The 24,420-nt window shown below is 47.5% G+C and overlaps 1 protein-coding gene across 1 annotated transcript; it reads right to left on the reverse strand.

Annotated features, from left to right (window-relative positions):
- Positions 1 to 7,844: 7,844 nt before the first annotated feature.
- LOC100490971 (C-C motif chemokine 21-like) lies at positions 7,845 to 14,405 on the reverse strand. Its single transcript, XM_031894955.1, has 4 exons — positions 14,164 to 14,405; positions 9,961 to 10,087; positions 8,986 to 9,073; positions 7,845 to 8,520 (listed from the first exon to the last, which is right to left on the reverse strand). The coding sequence occupies exons 1-4, from the start codon at positions 14,222 to 14,224 to the stop codon at positions 8,503 to 8,505; spliced, it is 294 nt and encodes a 97-aa protein (XP_031750815.1). The 5' UTR covers positions 14,225 to 14,405; the 3' UTR covers positions 7,845 to 8,502.
- Positions 14,406 to 24,420: the final 10,015 nt, after the last annotated feature.

The following is a 24,420-nucleotide window of genomic DNA, read 5'->3' on the forward strand; positions in this document are numbered from 1 at the left end:
AAAGAGATTGGTGACTTTTTTTGTTTCAGGTTTTGTTATAGGAATAACTCTGAAATCATTCCATAGGCCGGTATGCCTAAACCCATCGTAATCCCGCCAGAAGAATTCCAGTGCTTGGAAGGTTGTGAAGACAATATCATATTCAGTGTCAGAGAATTTGATTAAAGCCCTCACACCTGTGGGTGCCAGAGTGGATTGTTTGAGCAGCAGCTCTGTCGCCAACTCATCCCTTGTGGGCATTGAGTCCTTCTCCTTTAGCCACCTCAGTCTTATCAAATTCTTACGTTTAAAGACTGGACCCATGATATTATTCTTCACCCCAGGAACCCTTATTCTGCTAGCACGCCTGTTCCACGCATTTGATGGAGGGGGCGGGGCATTTCTTACATGTGGAGGGGGCGGGGCATTGCTTACATTTGCGCTACTGGGGTGGGAGGTTGGTTTTGCTGCTGGGGTAGAAGATGGCTGACCAGGAACAGATTCGTGGGACTGAACCGTAACAGCAGGAGCCGCTGATGTAGAGACAGTACCAGGGGGGACAGGGGAGGGGACAGTATTAGATGTGGGAGGAACAATTTTAGAAGAAGAAGAAGACGACAGTTTGGAGGGAGAAGGATGAGCAGAAAGGACAGTGACATTATTATCCCTCAGTGATGTTCCTTCTTGCTGCCCACACTCACTGCTTGATTCATTCAAGACAACTGCCACACACTTCATTGCCACCTTCTCACCCATCCCCTCACTCTCCATAGGAGCGGCTTCTCCTTCCACACTCACACTCTCACCCACCTGCCCACTCACACTCACACTCTCACCCACCTGCGCACTCACACTCTCGCCCACCTGCCCACTCACACTCTCGCCCACCTGCCCTCTCGCACTCTCGCCCACCTACCCACTCACACTCACTCTTGCCCACCTGCCCACTCACACTCTCGCCCACCTGCCCACTCACACTCTCGCCCACCTGCCCTCTCACACTCTCGCCCACCTACCCACTCACACTCACTCTCGCCCACCTGCCCACTCACACTCTCGCCCACCTGCCCACTCACACTCTCGCCCACCTGCCCACTCACACTCTCACCCACCTGCCCACTCATACTCACACTCTCGCCCACCTGCCCACTCACACTCACACTCTCGCCCACCTGCCCACACACACTGTTTTGGTGGCATGCCGTCAATTCCATTTGGTTCAACTCCCCATGCTCCTGGCCAATGGCCAATGAAGCACCCTGCACAGGGGCAGGAGACCCGGCTTTCTCCACAGATACATCTTGTTGCCTGGCAGGCTGCTGAGGGGGGGCTTGGGGATTCTCCTCTTGCAATGTGGAGGGAAGAGAAGGAAATTCTTCCTGTTAAAAAAAACAAAAGTTTCTTCTTCTCTAAAAATAGGCTTAGCTTGCCCTTTAACTTTACCATCCACTTCATGTATCTCGTCTGCGCTAAAAACAAAGTTGGGCGCATGGATTTGAGCAACAACAGTCTTTTTAGATGACAGTTTACCAGACTTTTTGAGTTCCTTGTCACTATCAGATGAGGATGAAGAAATGTGATGTTTAGACCTGTAATGTACCGGCCCTTTAAGAGCTCTTTGCGACTCCTCGAACCTCCCCCTGTTAGAGTGCACCTCAGAGAGAGGCCCCATTTGCTTTTGAGTTCTAGAAATCTGATTCTCTAGAGTTTTCAGTTCAGAGCTGATTTTCCCTACTTCAGATTGCTAATAGTCTTGATGCTGAACACTGGCCATAGAATAGTTATCGCAAGCATTTTGTAAGTCTGCCTTCAATTTTTTCCTCCTCATTTCTAGTTCATCTGCAGTCTTTATTAGTTCCACTAGCTCAGTGGTATCAATGGCAGCATCACCTTTAATTAAAGTCTTTAGACTTAATACAGTGTCCTGTTCCTTTAAGAACACAGTGTCTTTTGTAACATAAGTGCAGCTGTCTGTTGTAATTGGAGTAGCAAGATGGCAGCTGGCTCCAACCTCCTCTGCCTGTAAACTCCCTGCTTTATTGGGTGCAGCAAGATGGCCGCTGGCAAGGGATTCACTATGCAAACCTTCATACAAAGGAGCAGCAAGATGGCCGCTGGCAAGGGATTCACTATGCAGGCCTTCACACAAAGGAGCAGCAAGATGGCCGCTGGCAAGGGATTCACTATGCAGGCCTTCACACAAAGGAGCAGCAAGATGGCCGCTGGCAAGGGATTCACTATGCAGGCCTTCACACAAAGGAGCAGCAAGATGGCCGCTGGCAAGGGATTCACTATGCAGGCCTTCACACAAAGGAGCAGCAAGATGGCCGCTGGCAAGGGATTCACTATGCAGGCCTTCACACAAAGGAGCAGCAAGATGGCCGCTGGCAAGGGATTCACTATGCAGGCCTTCACACAAAGGAGCAGCAAGATGGCCGCTCATATTAGCTGTGCATGCTCCCTGTGAATCAAAATGGCTGCCAGCCACATGGAGTGAAACTGCACCAATACTGAGAGCACCAACATGGCTGCTACAAAAGTTTTGTTTGGCATTTTCCTGCTCAGAACCAGCATTACCCAACACATCAGCTGCACCAACAGAGACACTTATGGTTTCTGCGCCAGATGGAGCTGCACATACACCGGGGGGCACACCTGCACCAGGTAAGGACATTACAGAGCCGCTCACTGGTACTGACTGCCTGTCCCATGGGGCCTCTCCCCTCACAGGCAAACTCCCCCCTGAGAAGCCTCTCACTGAGGCCGGGCTCCCAGGGGCCCCGGTACTGAGCTCACTCAATACCACATGGTTATTTACAGGCAGTACTGTAGCTGCAGCAACAGAAATGGCACATTTGCTACTTTCTACAGGTCTTAAACTTTTCTTTATGTCTGGCTTTTTGAACTCATCCTCACTGTTTAACTGCTTCACTTTGCTTTGATGCACAGATTTCCCCTCAGTAACAGCCCCCCCTCCACATTCACTCCCAGAGCCCCCAGGTACTTCCCTTTGCTGTGTCTTCCTCACTGCTGTGTGTGGCCTTGCCCAGTCCTACAGCACCGCAGCCTCAACTCTGCTCAGGGAGGCCGACCTGTTACTCCTCATGGTCCTTCCCGCTGCCGCTCTCTCCTCCTGGCCTTTCCCAGCAGCACCTTGTGCACCTTGGCCCCTCCATTGTAGGCCCCAGAGCCTGGGCCTCACGGGAAATTTTCCCCCGCCCAGGCCTCCCCTGGCCCGGACAGACACTCTCCATTGCTGCTAGCTGCTGCTTCCCTGCAGCGCACTCCTACTCTAATCTCATTTCCCTACAGAAATAGGGGTTGGTAGCACTAGGTAGGTACCTAATATATAGGGGCAGAGACAGGGGAAAGTGTTGGAAGGGTTATTGCCTGCCCTGCTCTCATTTCCCTACAGAAATAGGGGTTGGTAGCACTAGGTAGGTACCTAATATACAGGGACAGAGACAGGGGAAAGTGTTGGAAGGGTTACTGCCTGCCCTGCTCTCATTTCCCTACAGAAATAGGGGTTGGTAGCACTAGGTAGGTACCTAATATATAGGGGCAGAGACAGGGGAAAGTGTTGGGAGGGTTACTGCCTGCCCTGCTCTCATTTCCCTACAGAAATAGGGGTTGGTAGCACTAGGTAGGTACCTAATATATAGGGGCAGAGACAGGGGAAAGTGTTGGAAGGGTTACTGCCTGCCCTGCTCTCATTTCCCTACAGAAATAGGGGTTGGTAGCACTAGGTAGGTACCTAATATATAGGGACAGAGACAGGGGAAAGTGTTGGAAGGGTTACTGCCTGCCCTGCTCTCATTTCCCTACAGAAATAGGGGTTGGTAGCACTAGGTAGGTACCTAATATATAGGGGCAGAGACAGGGGAAAGTGTTGGAAGGGTTACTGCCTGCCCTGCTCTCATTTCCCTACAGAAATAGGGGTTGGTAGCACTAGGTAGGTACCTAATATATAGGGGCAGAGACAGGGGAAAGTGTTGGAAGGGTTACTGCCTGCCCTGCTCTCATTTCCCTACAGAAATAGGGGTTGGTAGCACTAGGTAGGTACCTAATATATAGGGGCAGAGACAGGGGAAAGTGTTGGAAGGGTTACTGCCTGCCCTGCTCTCATTTCCCTACAGAAATAGGGGTTGGTAGCACTAGGTAGGTACCTAATATATAGGGGCAGAGACAGGGGAAAGTGTTGGAAGGGTTACTGCCTGCTCTGCTCTCATTTCCCTACAGAAATAGGGGTTGGAAGCACTAGGTAGGTACCTAATATATAGGGGCAGAGACAGGGGAAAGTGTTGGAAGGGTTACTGCCTGCCCTGCTCTCATTTCCCTACAGAAATAGGGGTTGGTAGCACTAGGTAGGTACCTAATATAAAGGGGCAGAGACAGGGGAAAGTGTTGGAAGGGTTACTGCCTGCCCTGCTCTCAGTTCCCTCTATAAATCTATTTATTTCAAATTCATATTTCAAAATGTTTTGTTTTTATGAAGATTTTATTAAATGGAATTTCACAGTAACCCTGCGCCAATGCTGGGAGTTGGATATCTCCGTAGAACAGGGGTGTAATTAGTAGAACATGTTCATAGCGGAGTTAATGATTTCCTTCCCTCTGGATGAACTTGGGCTGATCCTTCGTTCGCTTGATTCTGTCATCAGAGACTTCAGTTCATATTTACATGGAGGGAAATGAGTCGATTGATTGAATCCTCTCGCTCTTTGGAGCCGGGGGTGGTGGGGGGGATATCAACCACCTTGCGCTCAGCATGTACATACCCCATGAAAGCTTAGGGGCACCGGGATTAACCCCTTCCTTGAGGAGCTGTTAGTTCAGGGTTCCCGTCGCATGTTGCACCTACGTGTCCAAATGCGCCAGATGCATCGCATGCTAGCCTTATGTCATTGACCTTAAGGTCCCCATACATGGGCCAATTGTTGCTGCCGATATCAGTCCCTTAGACCAATTCGGCAGCTTATCGGCCCGTTTAGGGGCAGAAACAACGGCCATACCCGACCGATATCTGGTCTGAAATTGGCCAGATATCGATTGGGCAGGTTGGAAGATTCAGTCGGATCGGGGACTGCATCGGCTCGTTGATGGGGTCCCCAAACTGACTGCCCCATTGCCGCCATTATAATTCGATCGTTTGGCCCCATGGAAATGACACTGGAAATCTGGGGAGTGTGGCTAAAAAACACGGCACTTTGCACATAGCCAAGGCCTCTATCAGAAATTATGGGGCCCCACCATTTTGGAGCTGCACCAAGGCCCTCTGTCCGACCAGCTACTTGGGTGGTGGGTCCTGACAACTAAATAGAATGGGGACCCCGGTTTTTTTTTTGGGTGGTAATTGTCTGACCATCACCCTCAATCCACCCCGGCCAATCCCAGTTCCATCCAAACACCCCCCAACCTTCCCATTCTTGGGTAAGTGCCACGGCTTTTGCTTGGGACCCCTGTGTCTTTCCAGCCCCCCTTTACAAAGTTGGGGACCATAACTGGGACCAATTAAATTCTTCCTTACAGCCTGCAGCAGGACAGAACCCCTATCGGTTACCAAGAGGCTCTTATTGTCTATGGAGATAACCAGACAGCTGGGGTATATTTCCTATAATTACCCCCCTATTGGGACATATGTGACCAACCATGATATTCTCCTTAGTGTTTAGTCACCATCAGGGTGGGTTTCAGTTCAACAACACTTAGGGCACAACTTGGATGTTCCACAGGAAATCTTGAGTGGACTCAAGTGAATGTCAGTAAGTCAAGAGCCCACTGCTCCGTCACGGCGGCTGGGGGTCTCCCACTAAGGCTTATTTTTAGCCATCGTTACTGTTTATTTGTTCCCATTTGTACTGAGCATTAAATCAAAGTGAGAGGTTCAAACGGGGCCCAAGTGGTTCCAGCTGCTCGTGGGGTTACACGGGTCTGTGTGTGTTAGTTATTTCATTTTTAGTTTAGCAGCTCTCCAGTTCAGAATTTCAGATGCTATTTGGTTGCTAGGGTCCAAGATACCTTAGCAACCAGGGATGAGAGACTGGTATATGGATAGGAGAGGAACAGAACAGAAAAGAAAGTTATAAAAAGTAACAACAGTAAAACTAGAGCCTCACAGAGCAATAGGTTTTGGCTGCCGGGGTCAGTTATCCTGTTGCTAGGGCTCAAATGACCTTAGCAACCAGGGAGTGGTTTGTTTGAGAGACTGGTATATGAATAGGAGAGGGGCTGAATAGAAAGATAAGAAATAAAAAGTAACAATAACAATAAAACTGGAGCCTCACAGAGCAATAGGGTTTGGCTGCTGGGGTCAGTGACCCCGTCAGTGCAACACTGTCTGAAATGCTTCACAAAACCAACCCATGGGTCCTCCTATTCCTACAGGTACTCAAAGAGCTTGGGGTTCATCAAAAGGGTCTTGGGGTTCAGCTTGTAGTGACCCCAAACTGTACTAAAGGTCCCATAGGTTCCATATGAGCAGCTCCCACATTAAACCGACCCCCATTACAGAGTCACTGAGCTCGCTTGGCACATTTGCCCTTTAGTTACCCCCAAGGTACCACCCTGCTCTTAGCAACGGGAAACTAAATAAAAGCAAAAAAACTGCAAAGTAACATAAAAAACACCTTTATTAAAAGATAAATTCACAGTTTCAAAATTCCCAAAGTTCCAAACAGTCTTCCAATTAGAATAATAGAGATTCCCGGCAGGAGTGTAGGGAACATGGAGGAGCTGCCATAGGAGGGGTATGTGTGGGGTAAACAAGGGGATGGATAAGGCGGAGTGTGCCAACCAATAGCAGCCAATCAGATGTTTGCTAACAGTACTAGCCTGGTAACCGCTAGCTGCTGATTGGTTGCTATGGGTAACTAGTCCAGCACAAATTTAATCATAATACCCCATAGTGTAGGTGCACTTTACCCCCACATTGCACAAACAGGAGATGAATTGCCATCTATTTTGGAGCACAAAGACTCTCGTGAATACAGTGCTACCTAACCCAGGCACCACAGTATTCATCGGTCTCAAACAAGTCAATGTGGGGTAAAGGGATGTAGCAGGGGTACGTAGGAGCCCCCCTTTTGCACCCTTCCCTGTGCCTTGCACGTTAGTCTGGGGTCCAAGTAAATTACCTCCTTAGTCTGCATCCATATTGTATAAACACACATAGCCCCTTTGAAAATCAGTCTAGAACAGTGGCTTTCAGACCTAAGGCCGAATGTTTGGGCAGAACTTTCCACGGCCAATGTAAAGGCTAAAGATGGGTCAAACCATTGTTGTACCTGTCACTCAAATACAGTAAATATCTCTGTGTTCACCTCAAATCTTTCAGGCTGGTCCCCCTAGTGGAGAAAGTAGGAATGTTCATCAAACCAAGTGTCCAACCATTGCTGTTGGGAAGCCCCATAGTCTGGAAACCACTGGTCTAGATTGGAACTGAGGACTAAGAAGCCTGGAACGTCAGAATTTCATGTGCTTGTTACAGACACGGCAGCTGAGCTTTGGATTTGTTACTGTGGGACATGGGATGCCTTTAGGCTCCAGTTGGATCAGGACCCACATTACTGGTACCGATCAGTGCAGGGTTCTAGAAGAGGGTGAGCCTAACCAAGAACAAGCAATGGAAACAAAGGGACATTTTTGACCAAAAGGAGATAAAGATCTGGATAAAATCCTTTTACTACAGATGGAGAAGGCCACACCCACATCAGCCTCCCTAATGAAATGAATGCTGCTCCATCTGCATGGTGTTTCTCTCCCAGTCTATGGGGGTTCCCTGATTCCAGTAGGGATGAGTGGGAGGAGAGGAGTAAGAGCAGAAGGTGACCCCAGGGAAATTTATGGGGGGGGGGGAGGTAAATCTGTGATGTCATAATGAAGATTTTCCAACGTTTATGTGAATTTAGCTCCGCCCACAGGGGGAGGGCCACAAGCTGGGCATCCCAAACATACAGTATCTGGGGCAAGGGACCCCCAGTGAAGCTGAGTGGCCCCACAGTGTTCCAGTCTGAATGGCAGAAGGCTACTAACCCTATCCCCGCTACTGGCCGCTGGGGGCCACAGGCCAATGGCCCCCGATCTCTATCCCCCATTCCAGGCTCTTCAGACCCCAGTTCCCAATATTACCATGTTACCAGCCTGCCAGGTACAGATTTATATCACATATATATATATATATTATAGATACACAGTTATATCATCATGGGGCGGGAAACTGGACTCTCCCCACTTTGGTTCCCATGTTTTACATTTCCCTTTAAAGGTTTCCATCTCGATATCATTGTCATTTCATAGAATTAGAGTGAGGAAACAATTAGCGCAAAGTAGAAAATCAGCAGAAACAAATCTATTTCATATATCAGATATGTGTCGCTTGCTGTTTAACATATGGTATTGGCTCCATGTCCGACCAGGAGGGATCGGCTGGAACTGCCTGCAGACTGCTGGGTAGAACCCCGAGATTCCCCGCTGGCTCCCCCACCCTCTGTCAGGCCGTCTGTCCCTCAGTCCTTACCAGCAGGGTCAGTTACGGTGTTTGAGCTAGAAAATGAAAAATAAAAGTTAGTGGCTGTTCCTGCTGAATTGTGCTTAGTACAGGGGAATCCCTATGTGTCATAGTTTTATGGTATCTCTCTGTACAGGCTATGAGCAAACTTAGGGGGCTGTTCCTGCTGAATTGTGCTTAGTACAGGGGAATCCCTATGTGCCATAGTTTTATGGTATCTCTCTGTACAGGCTATGAGCAAACTTAGGGGGCTGTTCCTGCTGAATTGTGCTTAGTACAGGGGAATCCCTATGTGCCATAGTTTTATGGTATCTCTCTGTACAGGCTATGAGCAAACTTAGGGGGCTGTTCCTGCTGAATTGTGCTTAGTACAGGGGAATCCCTATGTGCCATAGTTTTATGGTATCTCTCTGTACAGGCTATGAGCAAACTTCAGGATAATAAATCCAAACAGACCTCTGTTTGGAATTCACATAGAAATATAACTGATATAAACTCACCTTTTTTTGGTCTAATCTGTCAGTAATAGCCTGTACCCAGGCCTCATGGGGAGGAGTGCAGAGGTGTTTGTTTCTCCGAGTGATTAACCTGTGGTGGGAAAGGGAAAACAAGAGATTAACACACAAACCAATAATAATGGATTCAGCGCAGAAAGCGCGGCACCCCTGGGTATGGGACACTGGGCAGAAAGCGCGGCACCCCTGGGTATGGGACACTGGGCAGAAAGCATGGCACCCCTGGGTATGGGACACTGGGCAGAAAGCATGGCACCCTTGGGTATGGGACACTGGGCAGAAAGCGCGGCACCCCTGGGTATGGGACACTGGGCAGAAAGTGCGGCACCCCTGGGTATGGGACACTGGGCAGAAAGCGCTGCACCCCTGGGTATGGGACACTGGGCAGAAAGCGTGGCACTCCTGGGTATGGGACACTGGGCAGAAAGCGCGGTACCCCTGGGTATGAGACAGTGGGCAGAAAGCATGGCACCCCTGGGTATGGGACAGTGGGCAGAAAGCATGGCACCCCTGGGTATGGGACACTGGGCAGAAAGCAGGGCACCCCTGGGTATGGGACACTGGCAGAAAGCGCGGCACCCCTGGGTATGGGACACTGGGCAGAAAGCGCGGCACCCCTGGGTATGGGACACTGGGCAGAAAGCGCGGCACCCCTGGGTATGGGACACTGGGCAGAAAGCGCGGCACCCCTGGGTATGGGACACTGGGCAGAAAGCGCGGCACCCCTGGGTATGGGACACTGGGCAGAAAGCGCGGCACCCCTGGGTATGGGACACTGGGCAGAAAGCGCGGCACCCCTGGGTATGGGACACTGGGCAGAAAGCGCGGCACCCCTGGGTATGGGACACTGGGCAGAAAGCGCGGCACCCCTGGGTATGGGACACTGGGCAGAAAGCGCGGCACCCCTGGGTATGGGACACTGGGCAGAAAGCGCGGCACCCCTGGGTATGGGACACTTACACAACAGCCTCGATTTTGCACCCACTGGACTCATCTTGTCGGAAGTAGCTTCTTATATTTTGCCACCTTATCTGCTTGTTGTTGGTTCTCAGGCAACAGTCCACTGGGTTTATGTTGGCGCCGGTCACTGTGGGATCAGAACACTGTCAGTGTGAGGCCCAGTCTGCCAGCGCGCCCCTTATTATACTCATACATTGGAACTGTACATTTAGCACTGCAGGTAATGTATTTCAATGACCCCTCCATACAATGAGTCGGACCCCTACATTCAATGAGCCGGACCCCTACATTCAATGAGCCGGACCCCTACACTCAATGAGCCGGACCCCCACGTTCAATGAGCCGGACCCCCACGTTCAATGAGCCGGACCCCCACGTTCAATGAGCCGGACCCCCACGTTCAATGAGCCGGACCCCCACGTTCAATGAGCCGGACCCCCACGTTCAATGAGCCGGACCCCCACGTTCAATGAGCCGGACCCCCAAGTTAATGGTGAAATGACACGTCACAAGTCTTTACACGACTGCCCCCCTTGCCATAATTAAATGAGAACTGTGCCCGAGGGACACGTCAGTTACATGGCACGGGCAGCAATACGGCCCCCCTTATGCCAACGTATTCCTGGCACAGTATGGGGGATGTTGTGTTTATTGGTGCCGTTAATTAGTGTCAGACTGACAACCCATTTGGCATGGGGGGGGGGTAAACTGACGCCTGGCACCGGGAAATGGGCAGAACGAGGGGGCACAGTGTAGAACTGGAGGGAGGCAACTGAAAAGGAAGGGAGAGGCAGGGGAGGTAGATAGATATGGGATGGATATATGGCATTTATTGGATAGATGAGATGGAACAAACGGGTGGTTCACCTTTAAGTTAGCTTTTAGTTAGTCCCATTCCTAGCAACTTTTCAATTGGTCTTCATTATTTATTTGTTATAGTTTTTGAATAATTTGCCTCTCACTGACCCCGGCAGCCAAAGCCTATTGCTCTGTGAGGCTCCAGTTTTATTGTTACTTTTTATTCCTTATCTTTCTATTCAGCCCCCTCTCCTATTCATATACCAGTCTCTCATCCAAACCACTCCCTGGTTGCTAAGGTAACTTGGACCCTAGCAACTAAATAGCTGCTGAAACGCCAAACTGGAGAGCTGCTGAAAATAAACAACTTAAAAACAACCAATCACAAATTGAATATTACTCTTTAAGGTGAACAAAGGTGAACAACCCCTTTAAATGAAACCAACTGGCTTATTCCTGCCCCCCAAAGTGCCCCAAACTGCCCCTGTTGCCTTATTATTTACTTGAATATGAAATGGGCTCTGGAACTGGGGCTTTTTAGCTCAATAGGAGAATAGGGGGATTCACTATGGGCCCTGCAGCCTTAGGGGCCCCTCATTCATCCTGTTCCCCATTACTATGAGCCAATCAATCCCACTGCTGTGCCTCATGATGCCCACTTGGGGGCACTGTGTCATGCCAGTTATGATCTGTAGGCAGAGGAAACAATCCCCTTCTATATATATATATATATATAACACACTGTATTATCCCAAGTGAATGGTGTGCTGTTTAGAAACTATAAATACACTATAAATACTATATATTGTATATATACTGCCAACCGACTGCTGAATCCCATTCTATTTGAGTAATCCCCCAGCAGGTGGTGCAATAAGATACAATAAGCCGCTCCCATGCTGTAAATCCGCTGTAAGATGCGCGCTGCACTGGTTTCTAAGCAGCCTTGCAGCACCAGTGGTTGCTATGGGTTACTGTAGATGTGAACACTTGCACATATGTTACTAAATAAGTTCCATAATTGCCCTCAAAACTTCAGCAGCTGCTCTGCGCATGTATCAGATTGGGCACTTCTATATCCAGATATGTCTGCACAGAAACCTCTCATCCATATGAACCCCATACACTATATCCCATATCCCATACACTATATCCCATATCCCTTACACTATATCCCATATCCCATACACTATATCCCATACACTATATCCCATATCCCTTACACTATATCCCATATCCCATACACTATATCCCATACACTATATCCCATATCCCATACACTATATCCCATATCCCTTACACTATATCCCATATCCCATACACTATATCCCATACACTATATCCCATATCCCTTACACTATATCCCATATCCCTTACACTATATCCCATATCCCATACACTATATCCCATACACTATATCCCATATCCCATACACAATATCCCATATCCCATACACTATATCCCATATCCCATACACTATATCCCATATCCCTTACACTATATCCCATACACTATATCCCATATCCCTTACACTATATCCCATACACTATATCCCATATCCCTTACACTATATCCCATACACTATATCCCATACACTATATCCCATATCCCATACACTATATCCCATATCCCATACACTTTATCCCATATCCCATACACTATATCCCATATCCCATACCCCATACACTTTATCCCATATCCCATACACTATATCCCATATCCCATACACTTTATCCCATATCCCATACACTATATCCCATATCCCATACACTATATCCCATATCCCATACACTTTATCCCATATCCCATACACTATATCCCATATCCCATACACTTTATCCCATTTCCCATACACTATATCCCATATCCCATACACTTTATCCCATATCCCATACACTATATCCCATACACTATATCCCATACACTATATCCCATACACTATATCCCATATCCCATACACTTTATCCCATATCCCATACACTTTATCCCATTTCCCATACACTATATCCCATATCCCATACACTTTATCCCATATCCCATACACTTTATCCCATATCCCATACACTTTATCCCATATCCCATACACTATATCCCATATCCCATACACTATATCCCATACACTATATCCCATATCCCATACACTTTATCCCATATCCCATACACTATATCCCATATCCCATACACTATATCCCATATCCCATACACTATATCCCATATCCCTTACACTATATCCCATACACTATGTCCCATATCCCATACACTATATGCCATATCCCATACACTATATCCCATATCCCATACACTATATCCCATATCCCATACACTATATCCCATACACTATATCCCATACACTATATCCCATATGGCATACACTATATCCCATACACTATATCCCATATCCCATACACTATATCCCATATCCCATACACTATATCCCATATCCCATACACTATATCCCATACACTATATCCGATATCCCATACACTATATCCCATACACTATATCCCATACACTATATCCCATACACTATATCCCATATCCCAGACACTATATCCCATATCCCATACACTATATCCCATACACTATATCCCATACACTATATCCCATATCCCATACACTATATCATTCAGCCTGCCAAGTAAATACAGATGCTATACTGTAGTATACTATGATGATGGTGAGATCCCCTTTCCTCCCCACCCCCCAATGAATCACTCATTCCCCCTCTCTTGGTAGGGAATCCCATAACCTGACTGCCCTTACAGTAAGGAACCCCTTCCTATGCTGATGGTGAGATCTCCTTTCCTCCCTCCCCACCCCCAATGTATCACTCATTCCCCCTCTCTTGGTAGGGAATCCCATAACCTGACTGCCCTTACAGTAAGGAACCCCTTCCTATGCTGATGGTGAGATCCCCTTTCCTCCCCACCCCCAATGAATCACTCATTCCCATATATTTCCATGATATATGTGTCACTGCTGGTTCTGACCATTGAAACAATGCTGCAGTAAGGAACACTATTTTAGTCAAGACCTCCCTTCCCACAATGCCCTGCATGCTCTGTGATTAATGTACCTGTAAAAAGGGAGAATGACACAAGCATGCAAGGCATTGTGGGAAATGGGGTATTGGATGGAGGGGATCCAATTGCCAGTGCATTTAGTCAGAACCAGCAGTGCAAACAATGGAAAGAGACAGATACATTTTTCACTAAGACAAATATTCCCATGTAACATCCTGAATGTGCTGAAAAGCTGCTTAGAAGGACATTTTCTTTCTTTAGGCAAAATTGCATTATTTTAGTTCCCCTTTAAAAAAATGAAAATTTCAGTTTTCCCTGTGGGTGTGAGGGTTTAGTAAAGAAAAGAGGGAAGAAATCTCCCAGCAGAGATGTAAGTACTTACCCTGAGTCACTGCCCAGAAGGAGGCAACGAGGAGGAAGACGAGGGGCAATTGCAGAGCCATGGTGGGGTTCCTGGGCTGTGGCAGTGTGGCAGTGTGGCTGTGTGGCTGTGTGGCAGTGTGGCAGTGGGGCTGTGGCAGTGTGGCAGTGGGGCTGTGGGTACCACTCTCTGGGCTCCTCAGACGGACTCTGAGCCGGAGACTGAGCCTCCTCTATTTATGTTCCGACTCGGTACATTCTCACTTTCACTTCTGCCTTTCCCATCACTGACTCCCCAGCAGCCCACACTTATTCCTGGTATCCCCCCACCTCCCCACCCAGGGCAAAATTTCCCTTCTTCTGCCTGCAAGTGCAAACATCTCACCCTCACATAATGGGTCCTGGGCTCATCTTACATGATCCATTTATCTTAATCAGAGCAGCCATATGGCTCCCTGGGATCCCTTGCACAATCCCCGGACTAGATCCACTGACATTCACAGCCATATGGCTCCCTGGGATCCCTTGCACAATACTAAATCCACTGACATTCACAGTCATATGGCTCCCTGGGATCCCTTGCACAATACTAAATCCACTGACATTCACAGCCATATGGCTCCCTGGGATCCCTTGCACAATACTAAATCCACTGACATTCACAGCCATATGGCTCCCTGGGATCCCTTGCACAATCCCGGACTAAATCCACTGACATTCACAGCCATATGGCTCCCTGGGATCCCTTGCACAATACTAAATCCACTGACATTCACAGCCATATGGCTCCCTGGGATCCCTTGCACAATCCCCAGACTAAATCCACTGACAGTCTGGGGCTCATTCATCATCTCTTTCAGCAGAAAGTATTCGGCCCCATTATTCATGATTTTGACCTGGAAAGTCTGGTTTTCGGAAGGGCTGTCCGGGTCAAAACCTCCAAATTAGGAAAACCAGGCAGGACTCACTGTGATTGACGCGACGATCAGTCAATCGCTGATTGCTGTGTCATATCCTTAACCCTGTGACATCACCGCCCACCCCCTGTGACATCACCACCCACCCCCTGCCCGGAGAAAAAAGCCGGCAGATTTTGCAACCCTAGTTGCGGGCTCTGTGGAAGTGACGTCACGTGCACAATGTAGCGGCATGGTGCCTAGGGCAGCACCGGACATAAATACGCCCCTCTGTATTGGCCATACCCCTGAGGAGTAGGGGAGCCAACTGGAACCCTGAAACTAGCACCATCTCTGCATTGGCACAGAGACTAAGTGCACAGGTTTGGCATCTTTATACAGAGTTATCCTAAGGGGGACCCGAACAGTGGGGACCACCCAAGCATCCATTTTTGGAGGGGCCCCACAAAACATCGGTTGCATGTGAAAGCAAACTGTTCCCTATAGGTGTATCTGTTGTGTTGGGATGAAGTGCAGGGGAATGTGCATAGCAAGGCAAGACCAGTAAGCCTGATAATCTTGGGTGTGCCACTAAGGCAAGGAAAGAGGGTGCCGCCCAGCTGGGTGTTTATTGTCTAGGGCAGTGCCAGCTGATAAAATAACCCTGGGTTTATAAGGCACAATAGGGACTATATCTGTGGGACAGTGCGTATAGCAAGATGGTGCCAGTGAAATGTCAGTATCTATGGGATAATGGGTATAGTAATGCAAAATGGTGCCAGTGAAATGGCGGTATCTAAGGGATAATGGGTATAGTAATGCAAAATGGTACCAGTGAAATGGCGGTATCTATGGGATAATGGGTATAGTAATGCAAAATGGTGCCAGTGAAATGGCGGTATCTATGGGATAATGGGTATAGTAATGCAAAATGGTGCCTGTGAAATGGCGGTATCTATGGGATAATGGGTATAGTAATGCAAAATGGTGCCAGTGAAATGGCGGTATCTAAGGGATAATGGGTATAGTAATGCAAAATGGTGCCAGAGAAATGGAGGTATCTATGGGATAATGGGTATAGTAATGCAAAATGGTACCAGTGAAATGTCAGTATCTATGGGATAATGGGTATAGTAATGCAAAATGGTGCCAGTGAAATGTCAGTATCTATGGGATAATGGGTATAGTAATGCAAAATGGTGCCAGTGAAATGGCGGTATCTATGGGATAATGGGTATAGTAATGCAAAATGGTGCCAGTGAAATGGAGGTATCTATGGGATAATGGGCATAGTAATGCAAAATGGTGCCAGTGAAATGGTGGTATCTATGGGATAATGGGTATAGTAATGCAAAATGGTGCCAGAGAAATGGAGGTATCTATGGGATAATGGGTATAGTAATGCAAAATGGTGCCAGTGAAATGGAGGTATCTATGGGATAATGGGCATAGTAATGCAAAATGGTGCCAGTGAAATGGCGGTATCTATGGGATAATGGGTATAGTAATGCAAAATGGTGCCAGAGAAATGGAGGTATCTATGGGATAATGGGTATAGTAATGCAAAATGGTGCCAGTGAAATGGCGGTATCTATGGGATAATGGGTATAGTAATGCAAAATGGTGCCAGTGAAATGGAGGTATCTATGGGATAATGGGTATAGTAATGCAAAATGGTGCCAGAGAAATGGAGGTATCTATGGGATAATGGGTATAGTATTGCAAAATGGTGCCAGTGAAATGGCGGTATCTATGGGATAATGGGTATAGTAATGCAAAATGGTACCAGTGAAATGGCGGTATCTATGGGATAATGGGTATAGTAATGCAAAATGGTGCCAGTGAAATGGAGGTATCTATGGGATAATGGGTATAGTAATGCAAAATGGTACCAGTGAAATGGCGGTATCTATGGGATAATAGGTATAGTAATGCAAAATGGTACCAGTGAAATGGAGGTATTTATGGGATAATGGGTATAGTAATGCAAAATGGTACCAGTGAAATGGAGGTATCTATGGGATAATGGGTATAGTAATGCAAAATGGTACCAGTGAAATGGCGGTATCTATGGGATAATGGGTATAGTAATGCAAAATGGTACCAGTGAAATGGAGGTATCTATGGGATAATGGGTATAGTAATGCAAAATGGTACCAGTGAAATGGCGGTATCTATGGGATAATGGGTATAGTAATGCAAAATGGTACCAGTGAAATGGAGGTATCTATGGGATAATGGGTATAGTAATGCAAAATGGTACCAGTGAAATGGCGGTATCTATGGGATAATGGGTATAGTAATGCAAAATGGTACCAGTGAAATGGAGGTATCTATGGGATAATGGGTATAGTAATGCAAAATGGTACTAGTGAAATGGCGGTATCTATGGGATAATGGGTATAGTAATGCAAAATGGTGCCAGTGAAATGGAGGTATCTATGGGATAATGGGTATAGTAATGCAAAATGGTACCAGTGAAATGGAGGTATCTATGGGATAATGGGTATAGTAATGCAAAATTGTGCCAGAGAAATGGACTGTAACTGGGGGGGCACTGTGTACAGTAAGGCAAGTTGGTGTCAGTGGAAAAAATGAGTGGATAAAGTGTCTCCATTTGGCAAATAAAACAGGCCATTATTATGGATTCACCATGCAAAAGGTGCGATGCCAGCGGAAACGGGCACATTGCCACATAATGGCACAAAACTATTTATCAATGAGACCCCCAGGATGAGCCACTGTTGCTGCCAGACTGATAATTATTGCTTCCAAAAACAAGGTAATAACAGGAGCTCAGTAATAATAACAGTAATAATAATAAGATAATAATCATCTTATATCCACCTTTACTCACAGTACGTTGGTTTTACCTGCAGGGCACTGTGGGCACAGGTTATATGGAGCCTAAATGGTTATTATGTAATTGGTACGGGCAGCGACAGGGCTGCTATTTGTTACTCCAGTAATTGTTTCACTTTCAATCAGACCAACAGAATGAGTGCTGCCCGATCCCCCCCCTTTGCTTTATTGCTGGGTATTTATCAGATTCCTTGCTCTTAGCTTCTGTACATAACACGCCTTGAAACCACCGGACGCAGGGAATTTTATTTTATATGATTTTGATCAAAGGTGGAATGTTTTTACAAGCAAAATCACCTAGAAAGGAAGAGTCTTTACTCGATTCTTGTAAGTCACGGTGCCTTTCCTATAAACTGGTTTGCCCCAGCAAATATGGCAGCTCCACATCCCCATGAGAAATAATGGCCATTAGTAGAGACCTGGGAGCAACGATTGGCTCAACAAACTTGGGGAATGGAACTAAGATTGGCTGTGAGCAACTGAGACAGTGATGGAAAAGGATTCTGATTGGTCTGTCTGCCTAGGGACCCAACTACAGAGCCGGCCCTACTGTCGGGGGCCTGGAGACTATCAGGGGGCTCAGCCTGAAGGTAAATAATAGTGAGATGTGGGGATAATGCCTGGCTACACTAGGTATATAAATCTGATAGATGGGAGGTCCATTAGGGTAAGATTGGGCTGAACACTTATTGTAACTCTGGTTAAATGGCTGCTACATGAATATTGTCCTACACCTGTAACCCTGTTGTGCATTAAGGGGGCGCAGCCTGACCAGTTAAGACCAGTAAGGGGTAAAAATATAAACACTGGGGTAAGCAGGGCAGGTTGGATCAAGGAACGAAAGTCAATAGACTCTCCCAACTGTAGAAAGAATAGGAGAGCTGCAAATGGGGGTCAGTGGGAGAATGCTGATAGTGGGGTGCTTTGAAGTAAAATGGCAGGCAAAGATAGTTATGGGCGGGGTTAGTTAAATAGTTATTGATGGAGACAAATCCAAGAATAAAATACTCTTCAGGAATAAAATTGTTTTGCCAATAGAAAGCATTTAGATTCCAAAGCTGAGTAATATAGAAGAGCTTCAGCAGGTGAATGAGCCTTAATACATTGGCACAACCCAAGGTTATACTCAGCCAACCGGAATCAAGAATGGCTTCATGAACTCTACACTCTCTACATAATCTCTGTGGCCCATCAGGGTCAAACATCAGTAGAATCAGTAGCAGGACATTGTGAGTGAGTGGAACAGGTCCGAACCCCCCGGCCCTCCCAGAAGTGTAGGTTCCCTTGCCCCATGGATTGGCCACCATTCTCACTGTAACAGAATAGCATTAGTGACGGTTCAGAAAGCCTCAGGGTGAGATACAAACTCAAATACTTCATATCTCAAATCTCTTGTAGAATTAGAGCTTGAAGCAATGTCTCTCTGTAATGGCTCCATAGGCTTATAGCTGTATCCCTGGGCAGAGGGTGAAGTTAGAGCTCCATACAGTCTGCTAGAGTCGTATTTGCAAAATGGTGAACTTTAATTTATTGATAAATAAATACTCTATTAAAAAAATCCCATAGAAATGAATGGAAAGGGTCGGACTCAGACTGTATTGAGCCCTAACTTCACCCTATGATGAGCAGAGAAGCCCAGTCAGTCACTTAGAAATGTTCAGTGGGATCCCAGTTGGGCAACACAGACTCACTGTCACAATCTTGCCCTGCATTTACTGTCTTGCCCTACTGCCGACATCTTTCCATTCTGTCCCCATCTTGCCCTACTGTCTCCATCTTGTCCTACTGTCTCCATCTTGTCCTACTGTCTCCATCTTGCCCTACTGTCTCCATCTTGTCCTACTGTCTCCATCTTGCCCTACTGTCTCCACCTTACCCTACTGTCTCCATCTTGTCCTACTGTCTCTATCTTGTCCTACTGTCCCCATCTTGTCCTACTGTCCCCATCTTGTCCTACTGTCTCCATCTTGTCCTACTGTCTCCATCTTGTCCTACTGTCTCCATCTTGTCCTACTCTCTCCATCTTGTCCTACTGTCTCCATCTTGTCCTACTGTCTCCATCTTGCCCTACTGTCTCCATCTTGTCCTACTGTCTCCACCTTGCCCTACTGTCTCCATTTTGCCCTACTGTCTCCATTTTGCCCTACTGTCTCCATCTTTCCCCCCTGTCTCCATCTTTCCCCACTGTCTCCATCTTTCCCTATTGTCTCCATCTTGCCCTACTGTCTCCATCTTGTCCTACTGTGTCCATCTTGTCCTACTGTCTCCATCTTGTCCTACTGTCTCCATCTTGCCCTACTGTCTCCATCTTTCCCTACTGTCTCCATCTTTCCCCACTGTCTCCATCTTTCCCTACTGTCTCCATCTTCCTACTGTCCATCTTCCTACTGTCTCCATCTTGCCCTACTGTCTCCATCTTGCCCTACTGTCTCCATCTTGCCCTACTGTCTCCATCTTGTCCTACTGTCTCCATCTTGTCCTACTGTCTCCATCTTGCCCTACTGTCTCCATCTTGCCCTACTGTCTCCATCTTGCCCTACTGTCTCCACCTTGCCCTACTGTCTCCACCTTGCCCTACTGTCTCCACATTGCCCTACTGTCTCCATCTTGCCCTACTGTCTCCATCTTGCCCTACTGTCTCCATCTTGCGCTACTGTCTCCATCTTGCGCTACTGTCTCCATCTTGCGCTACTGTCTCCATCTTGCCCTTCTGTCTCCATCTTGCCCTGCTGTTTCCATCTTGCCCTACTGTCTCCATCTTGCATCACTGTATCCACATTCCCCTATATTACATTCTAACCCACATACTTTCTATCAGCAACTGCCACTCTGGTGCCACACTTTTTTTTACAGCTAAAAACAGTAGAAATGTTCAAATGTATAATTTCTTCCATGCAGTTGTGGAAACACCTCAAAATAATTGGATTGGGTATCAATTTGCATCAATTTGCTTTGATTTGACAGAACTAACCAATCATATTGCTCTCTCCATGCCAAGAGACAAATAGCAACCAATGATAAAATATCTTGTTGCATTAACCTCTCTTGATTGGTAAATCCCAGCTGTGCCTAATTAGAAGGAGACAGTCAACAATCCAATTAAAGGCGTGGCTACTTATACATGGGTGTGGCTAATATATATGTGGCCCCTATGGGGCCCCTCTCAGTCCTGCTGCATCTTATAGACAATCAATTTTGCCATTTGTTGCTATTAAAGCAGATTATTAGTTGCACGGAGAACCTACAAACAAAGGGGATTTTCGCCCGTATTTTGAGTTTTGGAAATATTCTAAAGTCCAAGCGACTCAGACAGAAAGGGGAAACCTGTCCTGCGGTTCCGTCCGGGCCGAGATGAGGGGACGTTTCCTTCTAATTCTTTATTTGGTTCCATGTTTTCTTTGATGTTTGTTCATGCCGACCCCCCCGCCAAAGGCTTGTGCCTCCTCTTCCTCCGATTATAAGCCGATGGCTGAATATTTCTCACAATTAAAAGGAATCTCCTATTTCCATGCACACTTGCCCCTGGGGCAGTTATCTGTGCAGCCTGGGCATCTTGCCCTACGGGTAAAACCCTGTGCCAGGTGCATGCTGGGAGCAGCAAAGGAGCAGGGGGTTGGAGCTAATCACCGGGCCCCCCAGTTTGTGCCACCGTGCCCCCACCTATGGCTCCGACCTTGCTGCCAAAGCTCCCCTTAACCCTTTAATAAAGGGTTAAATCTCTATACCCTGTGCCCCTGAGTGAGATATTTTAATGCAACTGGAATGGCTCACAAATTGCCCCCCGACTCCATGCTGGGGTACCCACCGCTCCCCATGTTATCCGGCTGGCAGTGCCAGGGTGCATTAATCAGTTTATCCTTCTGTCTGGGGTTTGTTTCCCCTTTGCTTATTTGCCCCACAAGCTTGTAGGTGGAGGCAGTTCTGCTCATGTTCTGGGGGGGAATCACCGGGTTCCGGAAAAGCAGTGAGATGGATTCCAGTCCCGGCGCTGCCCGAGGGGATTCACTCGCCTTTATCTGCACTTACTGTCATAGCAATTGGCCCAAATAATTCAACTTTTAGCTTTCGTCAACTTTCTGGTTAGTCTGTCGCTTTTATTCAGTTTGTTATCCTGTTCCTGGAAGGTCTGTGTATAAACAATCCCAGATGCTCCATCTTCTTGTGGGGTCTATGGGGTCTTCCTGATCCATCCCACATATTAACTGAGTGACCAGCAGCAGGAACAGCTCATAGCCTGTACAGAGAGATACCATAAAACTATGGCACATAGGGATTCCCCTGTACTAAGCACAATTCAGCAGGAACAGCCCCCTAAGTTTGCCCATAGCCTGTACAGAGAGATACCATAAAACTATGGCACATTGGGATTCCCCTGTACTAAGCACAATTCAGCAGGAACAGCCCCCTAAGTTTGCTCATAGCCTGTACAGAGAGATACCATAAAACTATGGCACATTGGGATTCCCCTGTACTAAGCACAATTCAGCAGGAACAGCCCCCTAAGTTTGCTCATAGCCTGTACAGAGAGATACCATAAAACTATGGCACATAGGGATTCCCCTGTACTAAGCACAATTCAGCAGGAACAGCCCCCTATGTTTGCTCATAGCCTGTATAGAGAGATACCATAAAACTATGGCACATTGGGATTCCCCTGTACTAAGCACAATTCAGCAGGAACAGCCCCCTATGTTTGCTCATAGCCTGTATAGAGAGATACCATAAAACTATGGCACATAGGGATTCCCCTGTACTAAGCACAATTCAGCAGGAACAGCCCCCTAAGTTTGCTCATAGCCTGTACAGAGAGATACCATAAAACTATGGCACATAGGGATTCCCATGTACTAAGCACAATTCAGCAGGAACAGCCCCCTAAGTTTGCTCATAGCCTGTACAGAGACTGAGCCGCACTCTGCGCACTTGAGCCACAGGAATAGGGTGGAAACATCATTTGCAGGCCTAACCATGAAAATTAAGCCCAGCAGACAGGGGGGTAGCTACTGGTGGGGCGGGGGGTGTGTCCCCTCTCTGGATGTATAATATAATAATATATAATATTGCCCGTTCCATTGATAGAATAAAGGCCACGTTCCTGCTCAGGATCACGGACAGGAGAATTCTGTTGGGTTTCAGTTTTCCCAGTGCATTTTGCCTGAGGCCAAAATGAGAGAAATGATCTAACGACTCTTATACAGGATAATTTGCCCTTTGAAGGGTCTGGCGGTGCTCTGGGTGCTCTGGGAGTTCTGGGTGCTCTGGGAGTTCTGGGTGCTCTGGGAGTTCTAGGAGCTCTGAGTGCTCTGGGAGTTCTGGGTGCTCTGGGAGTTCTAGGAGCTCTGAGTGCTCTGGGTGCTCTGGGAGTTCTGGGTGCTCTGAGTGCTCTGGGTGCTCTGGGAGCTCTGAGTGCTCTGGGCGTTCTAGGAGCTCTGAGTGCTCTGGGAGTTCTAGGAGCTCTGAGTGCTCTGGGTGCTCTGGGAGTTCTAGGAGCTCTGAGTGCTTTGGGTGCTCTGGGAGTTCTGAGTGCTCTGGGTGCTCTGGGAGTTCTAGGAGCTCTGAGTGCTCTGGGCGCTCTGGGAGTTCTGGGAGCTCATTGGTCTCTTTGGTTATGGCACAGGGTGAATGGGCACATTAAACTCTGGCACAATGTAAAGATGGGGCAGCCCACACCCCCATGATAAATAAGCCCCCCCCTGAGAGTTCCAGTGTTATTATGGGACCCCTATAGGGTGTCAGGTATCCCTCCATAATAACTTGGCCCAGTTACGGCTCACATTGGGGAGCGGCCAACCCTCCGTGTGTGAGCGCTACTGACCCTTCTGCCCAACGCTCTTCCCTCTCACTTAACTGCAATATGATCTGTTTACCCAATACAGCAGCCGGGGCTTTCTGGCAGAACCTTAGTACCGGGCCCCAAATCCAGCCATTGTCTCACTGACACCCAGGAATGTTCCCACGTAGCGGCCCAGGGTTCCAATGGCTTCTGTTCATACAGTAACTCAATAGCCCCCTATTAGTGTCACCTCTGGCTCTAGGGATGAGCTCCAATGAGCAAAGTGCTGGCAACGAGCCACTAAAATCATCTTTTGGAAATCTATAGCTCCTCCCTCGTGACATTAAAGGACAAGTAATGCCAAAAAGTGAACAAAATATTCTGTTCTACCACCTTCCAGCTGTCTGTATAGCTAATTATTAGGGTGTTTCAGCTGAAGGAAGGGGTTTCCCCTGGGAAGGAGATAAAGAGAGGGCTGGTAGGTTTGGGGGGCTTGTGGGGGGCAGTTGGAGCTAATAAAGCTGCCGGACTGACAGGAAGAAGTGACTAATAGTTGGTGACAGAACCAGTAAATGGGGACAATCTCCCTTACAGGAAAGCCTGACCCGACAGAACCCGGAGAGGTCAGGGAACCCGGAGAGCACAGGGGATGTCCCGGTGCGGCTCCTACTGATTAATGGGGGGACTTTTCTGCTGAGAGGGGAATTGGGCCTGGGAGAGACCTTACATCTATACACTGTGAGTGGCC

The sequence above is a fragment of the Xenopus tropicalis genome, chromosome 1 (assembly GCF_000004195.4).
Source record: "Xenopus tropicalis strain Nigerian chromosome 1, UCB_Xtro_10.0, whole genome shotgun sequence".
Lineage (NCBI taxonomy): Eukaryota > Metazoa > Chordata > Amphibia > Anura > Pipidae > Xenopus > Xenopus tropicalis.

Bases quoted from the DNA above. Each gene is read 5' to 3' on its own strand.
- LOC100490971 (XM_031894955.1), bottom strand. From the start codon at position 14,224: ATGGCTCTGCAATTGCCCCTCGTCTTCCTCCTCGTTGCCTCCTTCTGG. The intron at 10,088-14,163 runs GTAAGTACTTAC...CTGATCCCACAG, and splicing joins CTTCTGGGCAGTGACTCAGG to TGACCGGCGCCAACATAAAC. The intron at 9,074-9,960 runs GTAAGTGTCCCA...TTCCCACCACAG, and splicing joins TGCAAAATCGAGGCTGTTGT to GTTAATCACTCGGAGAAACA.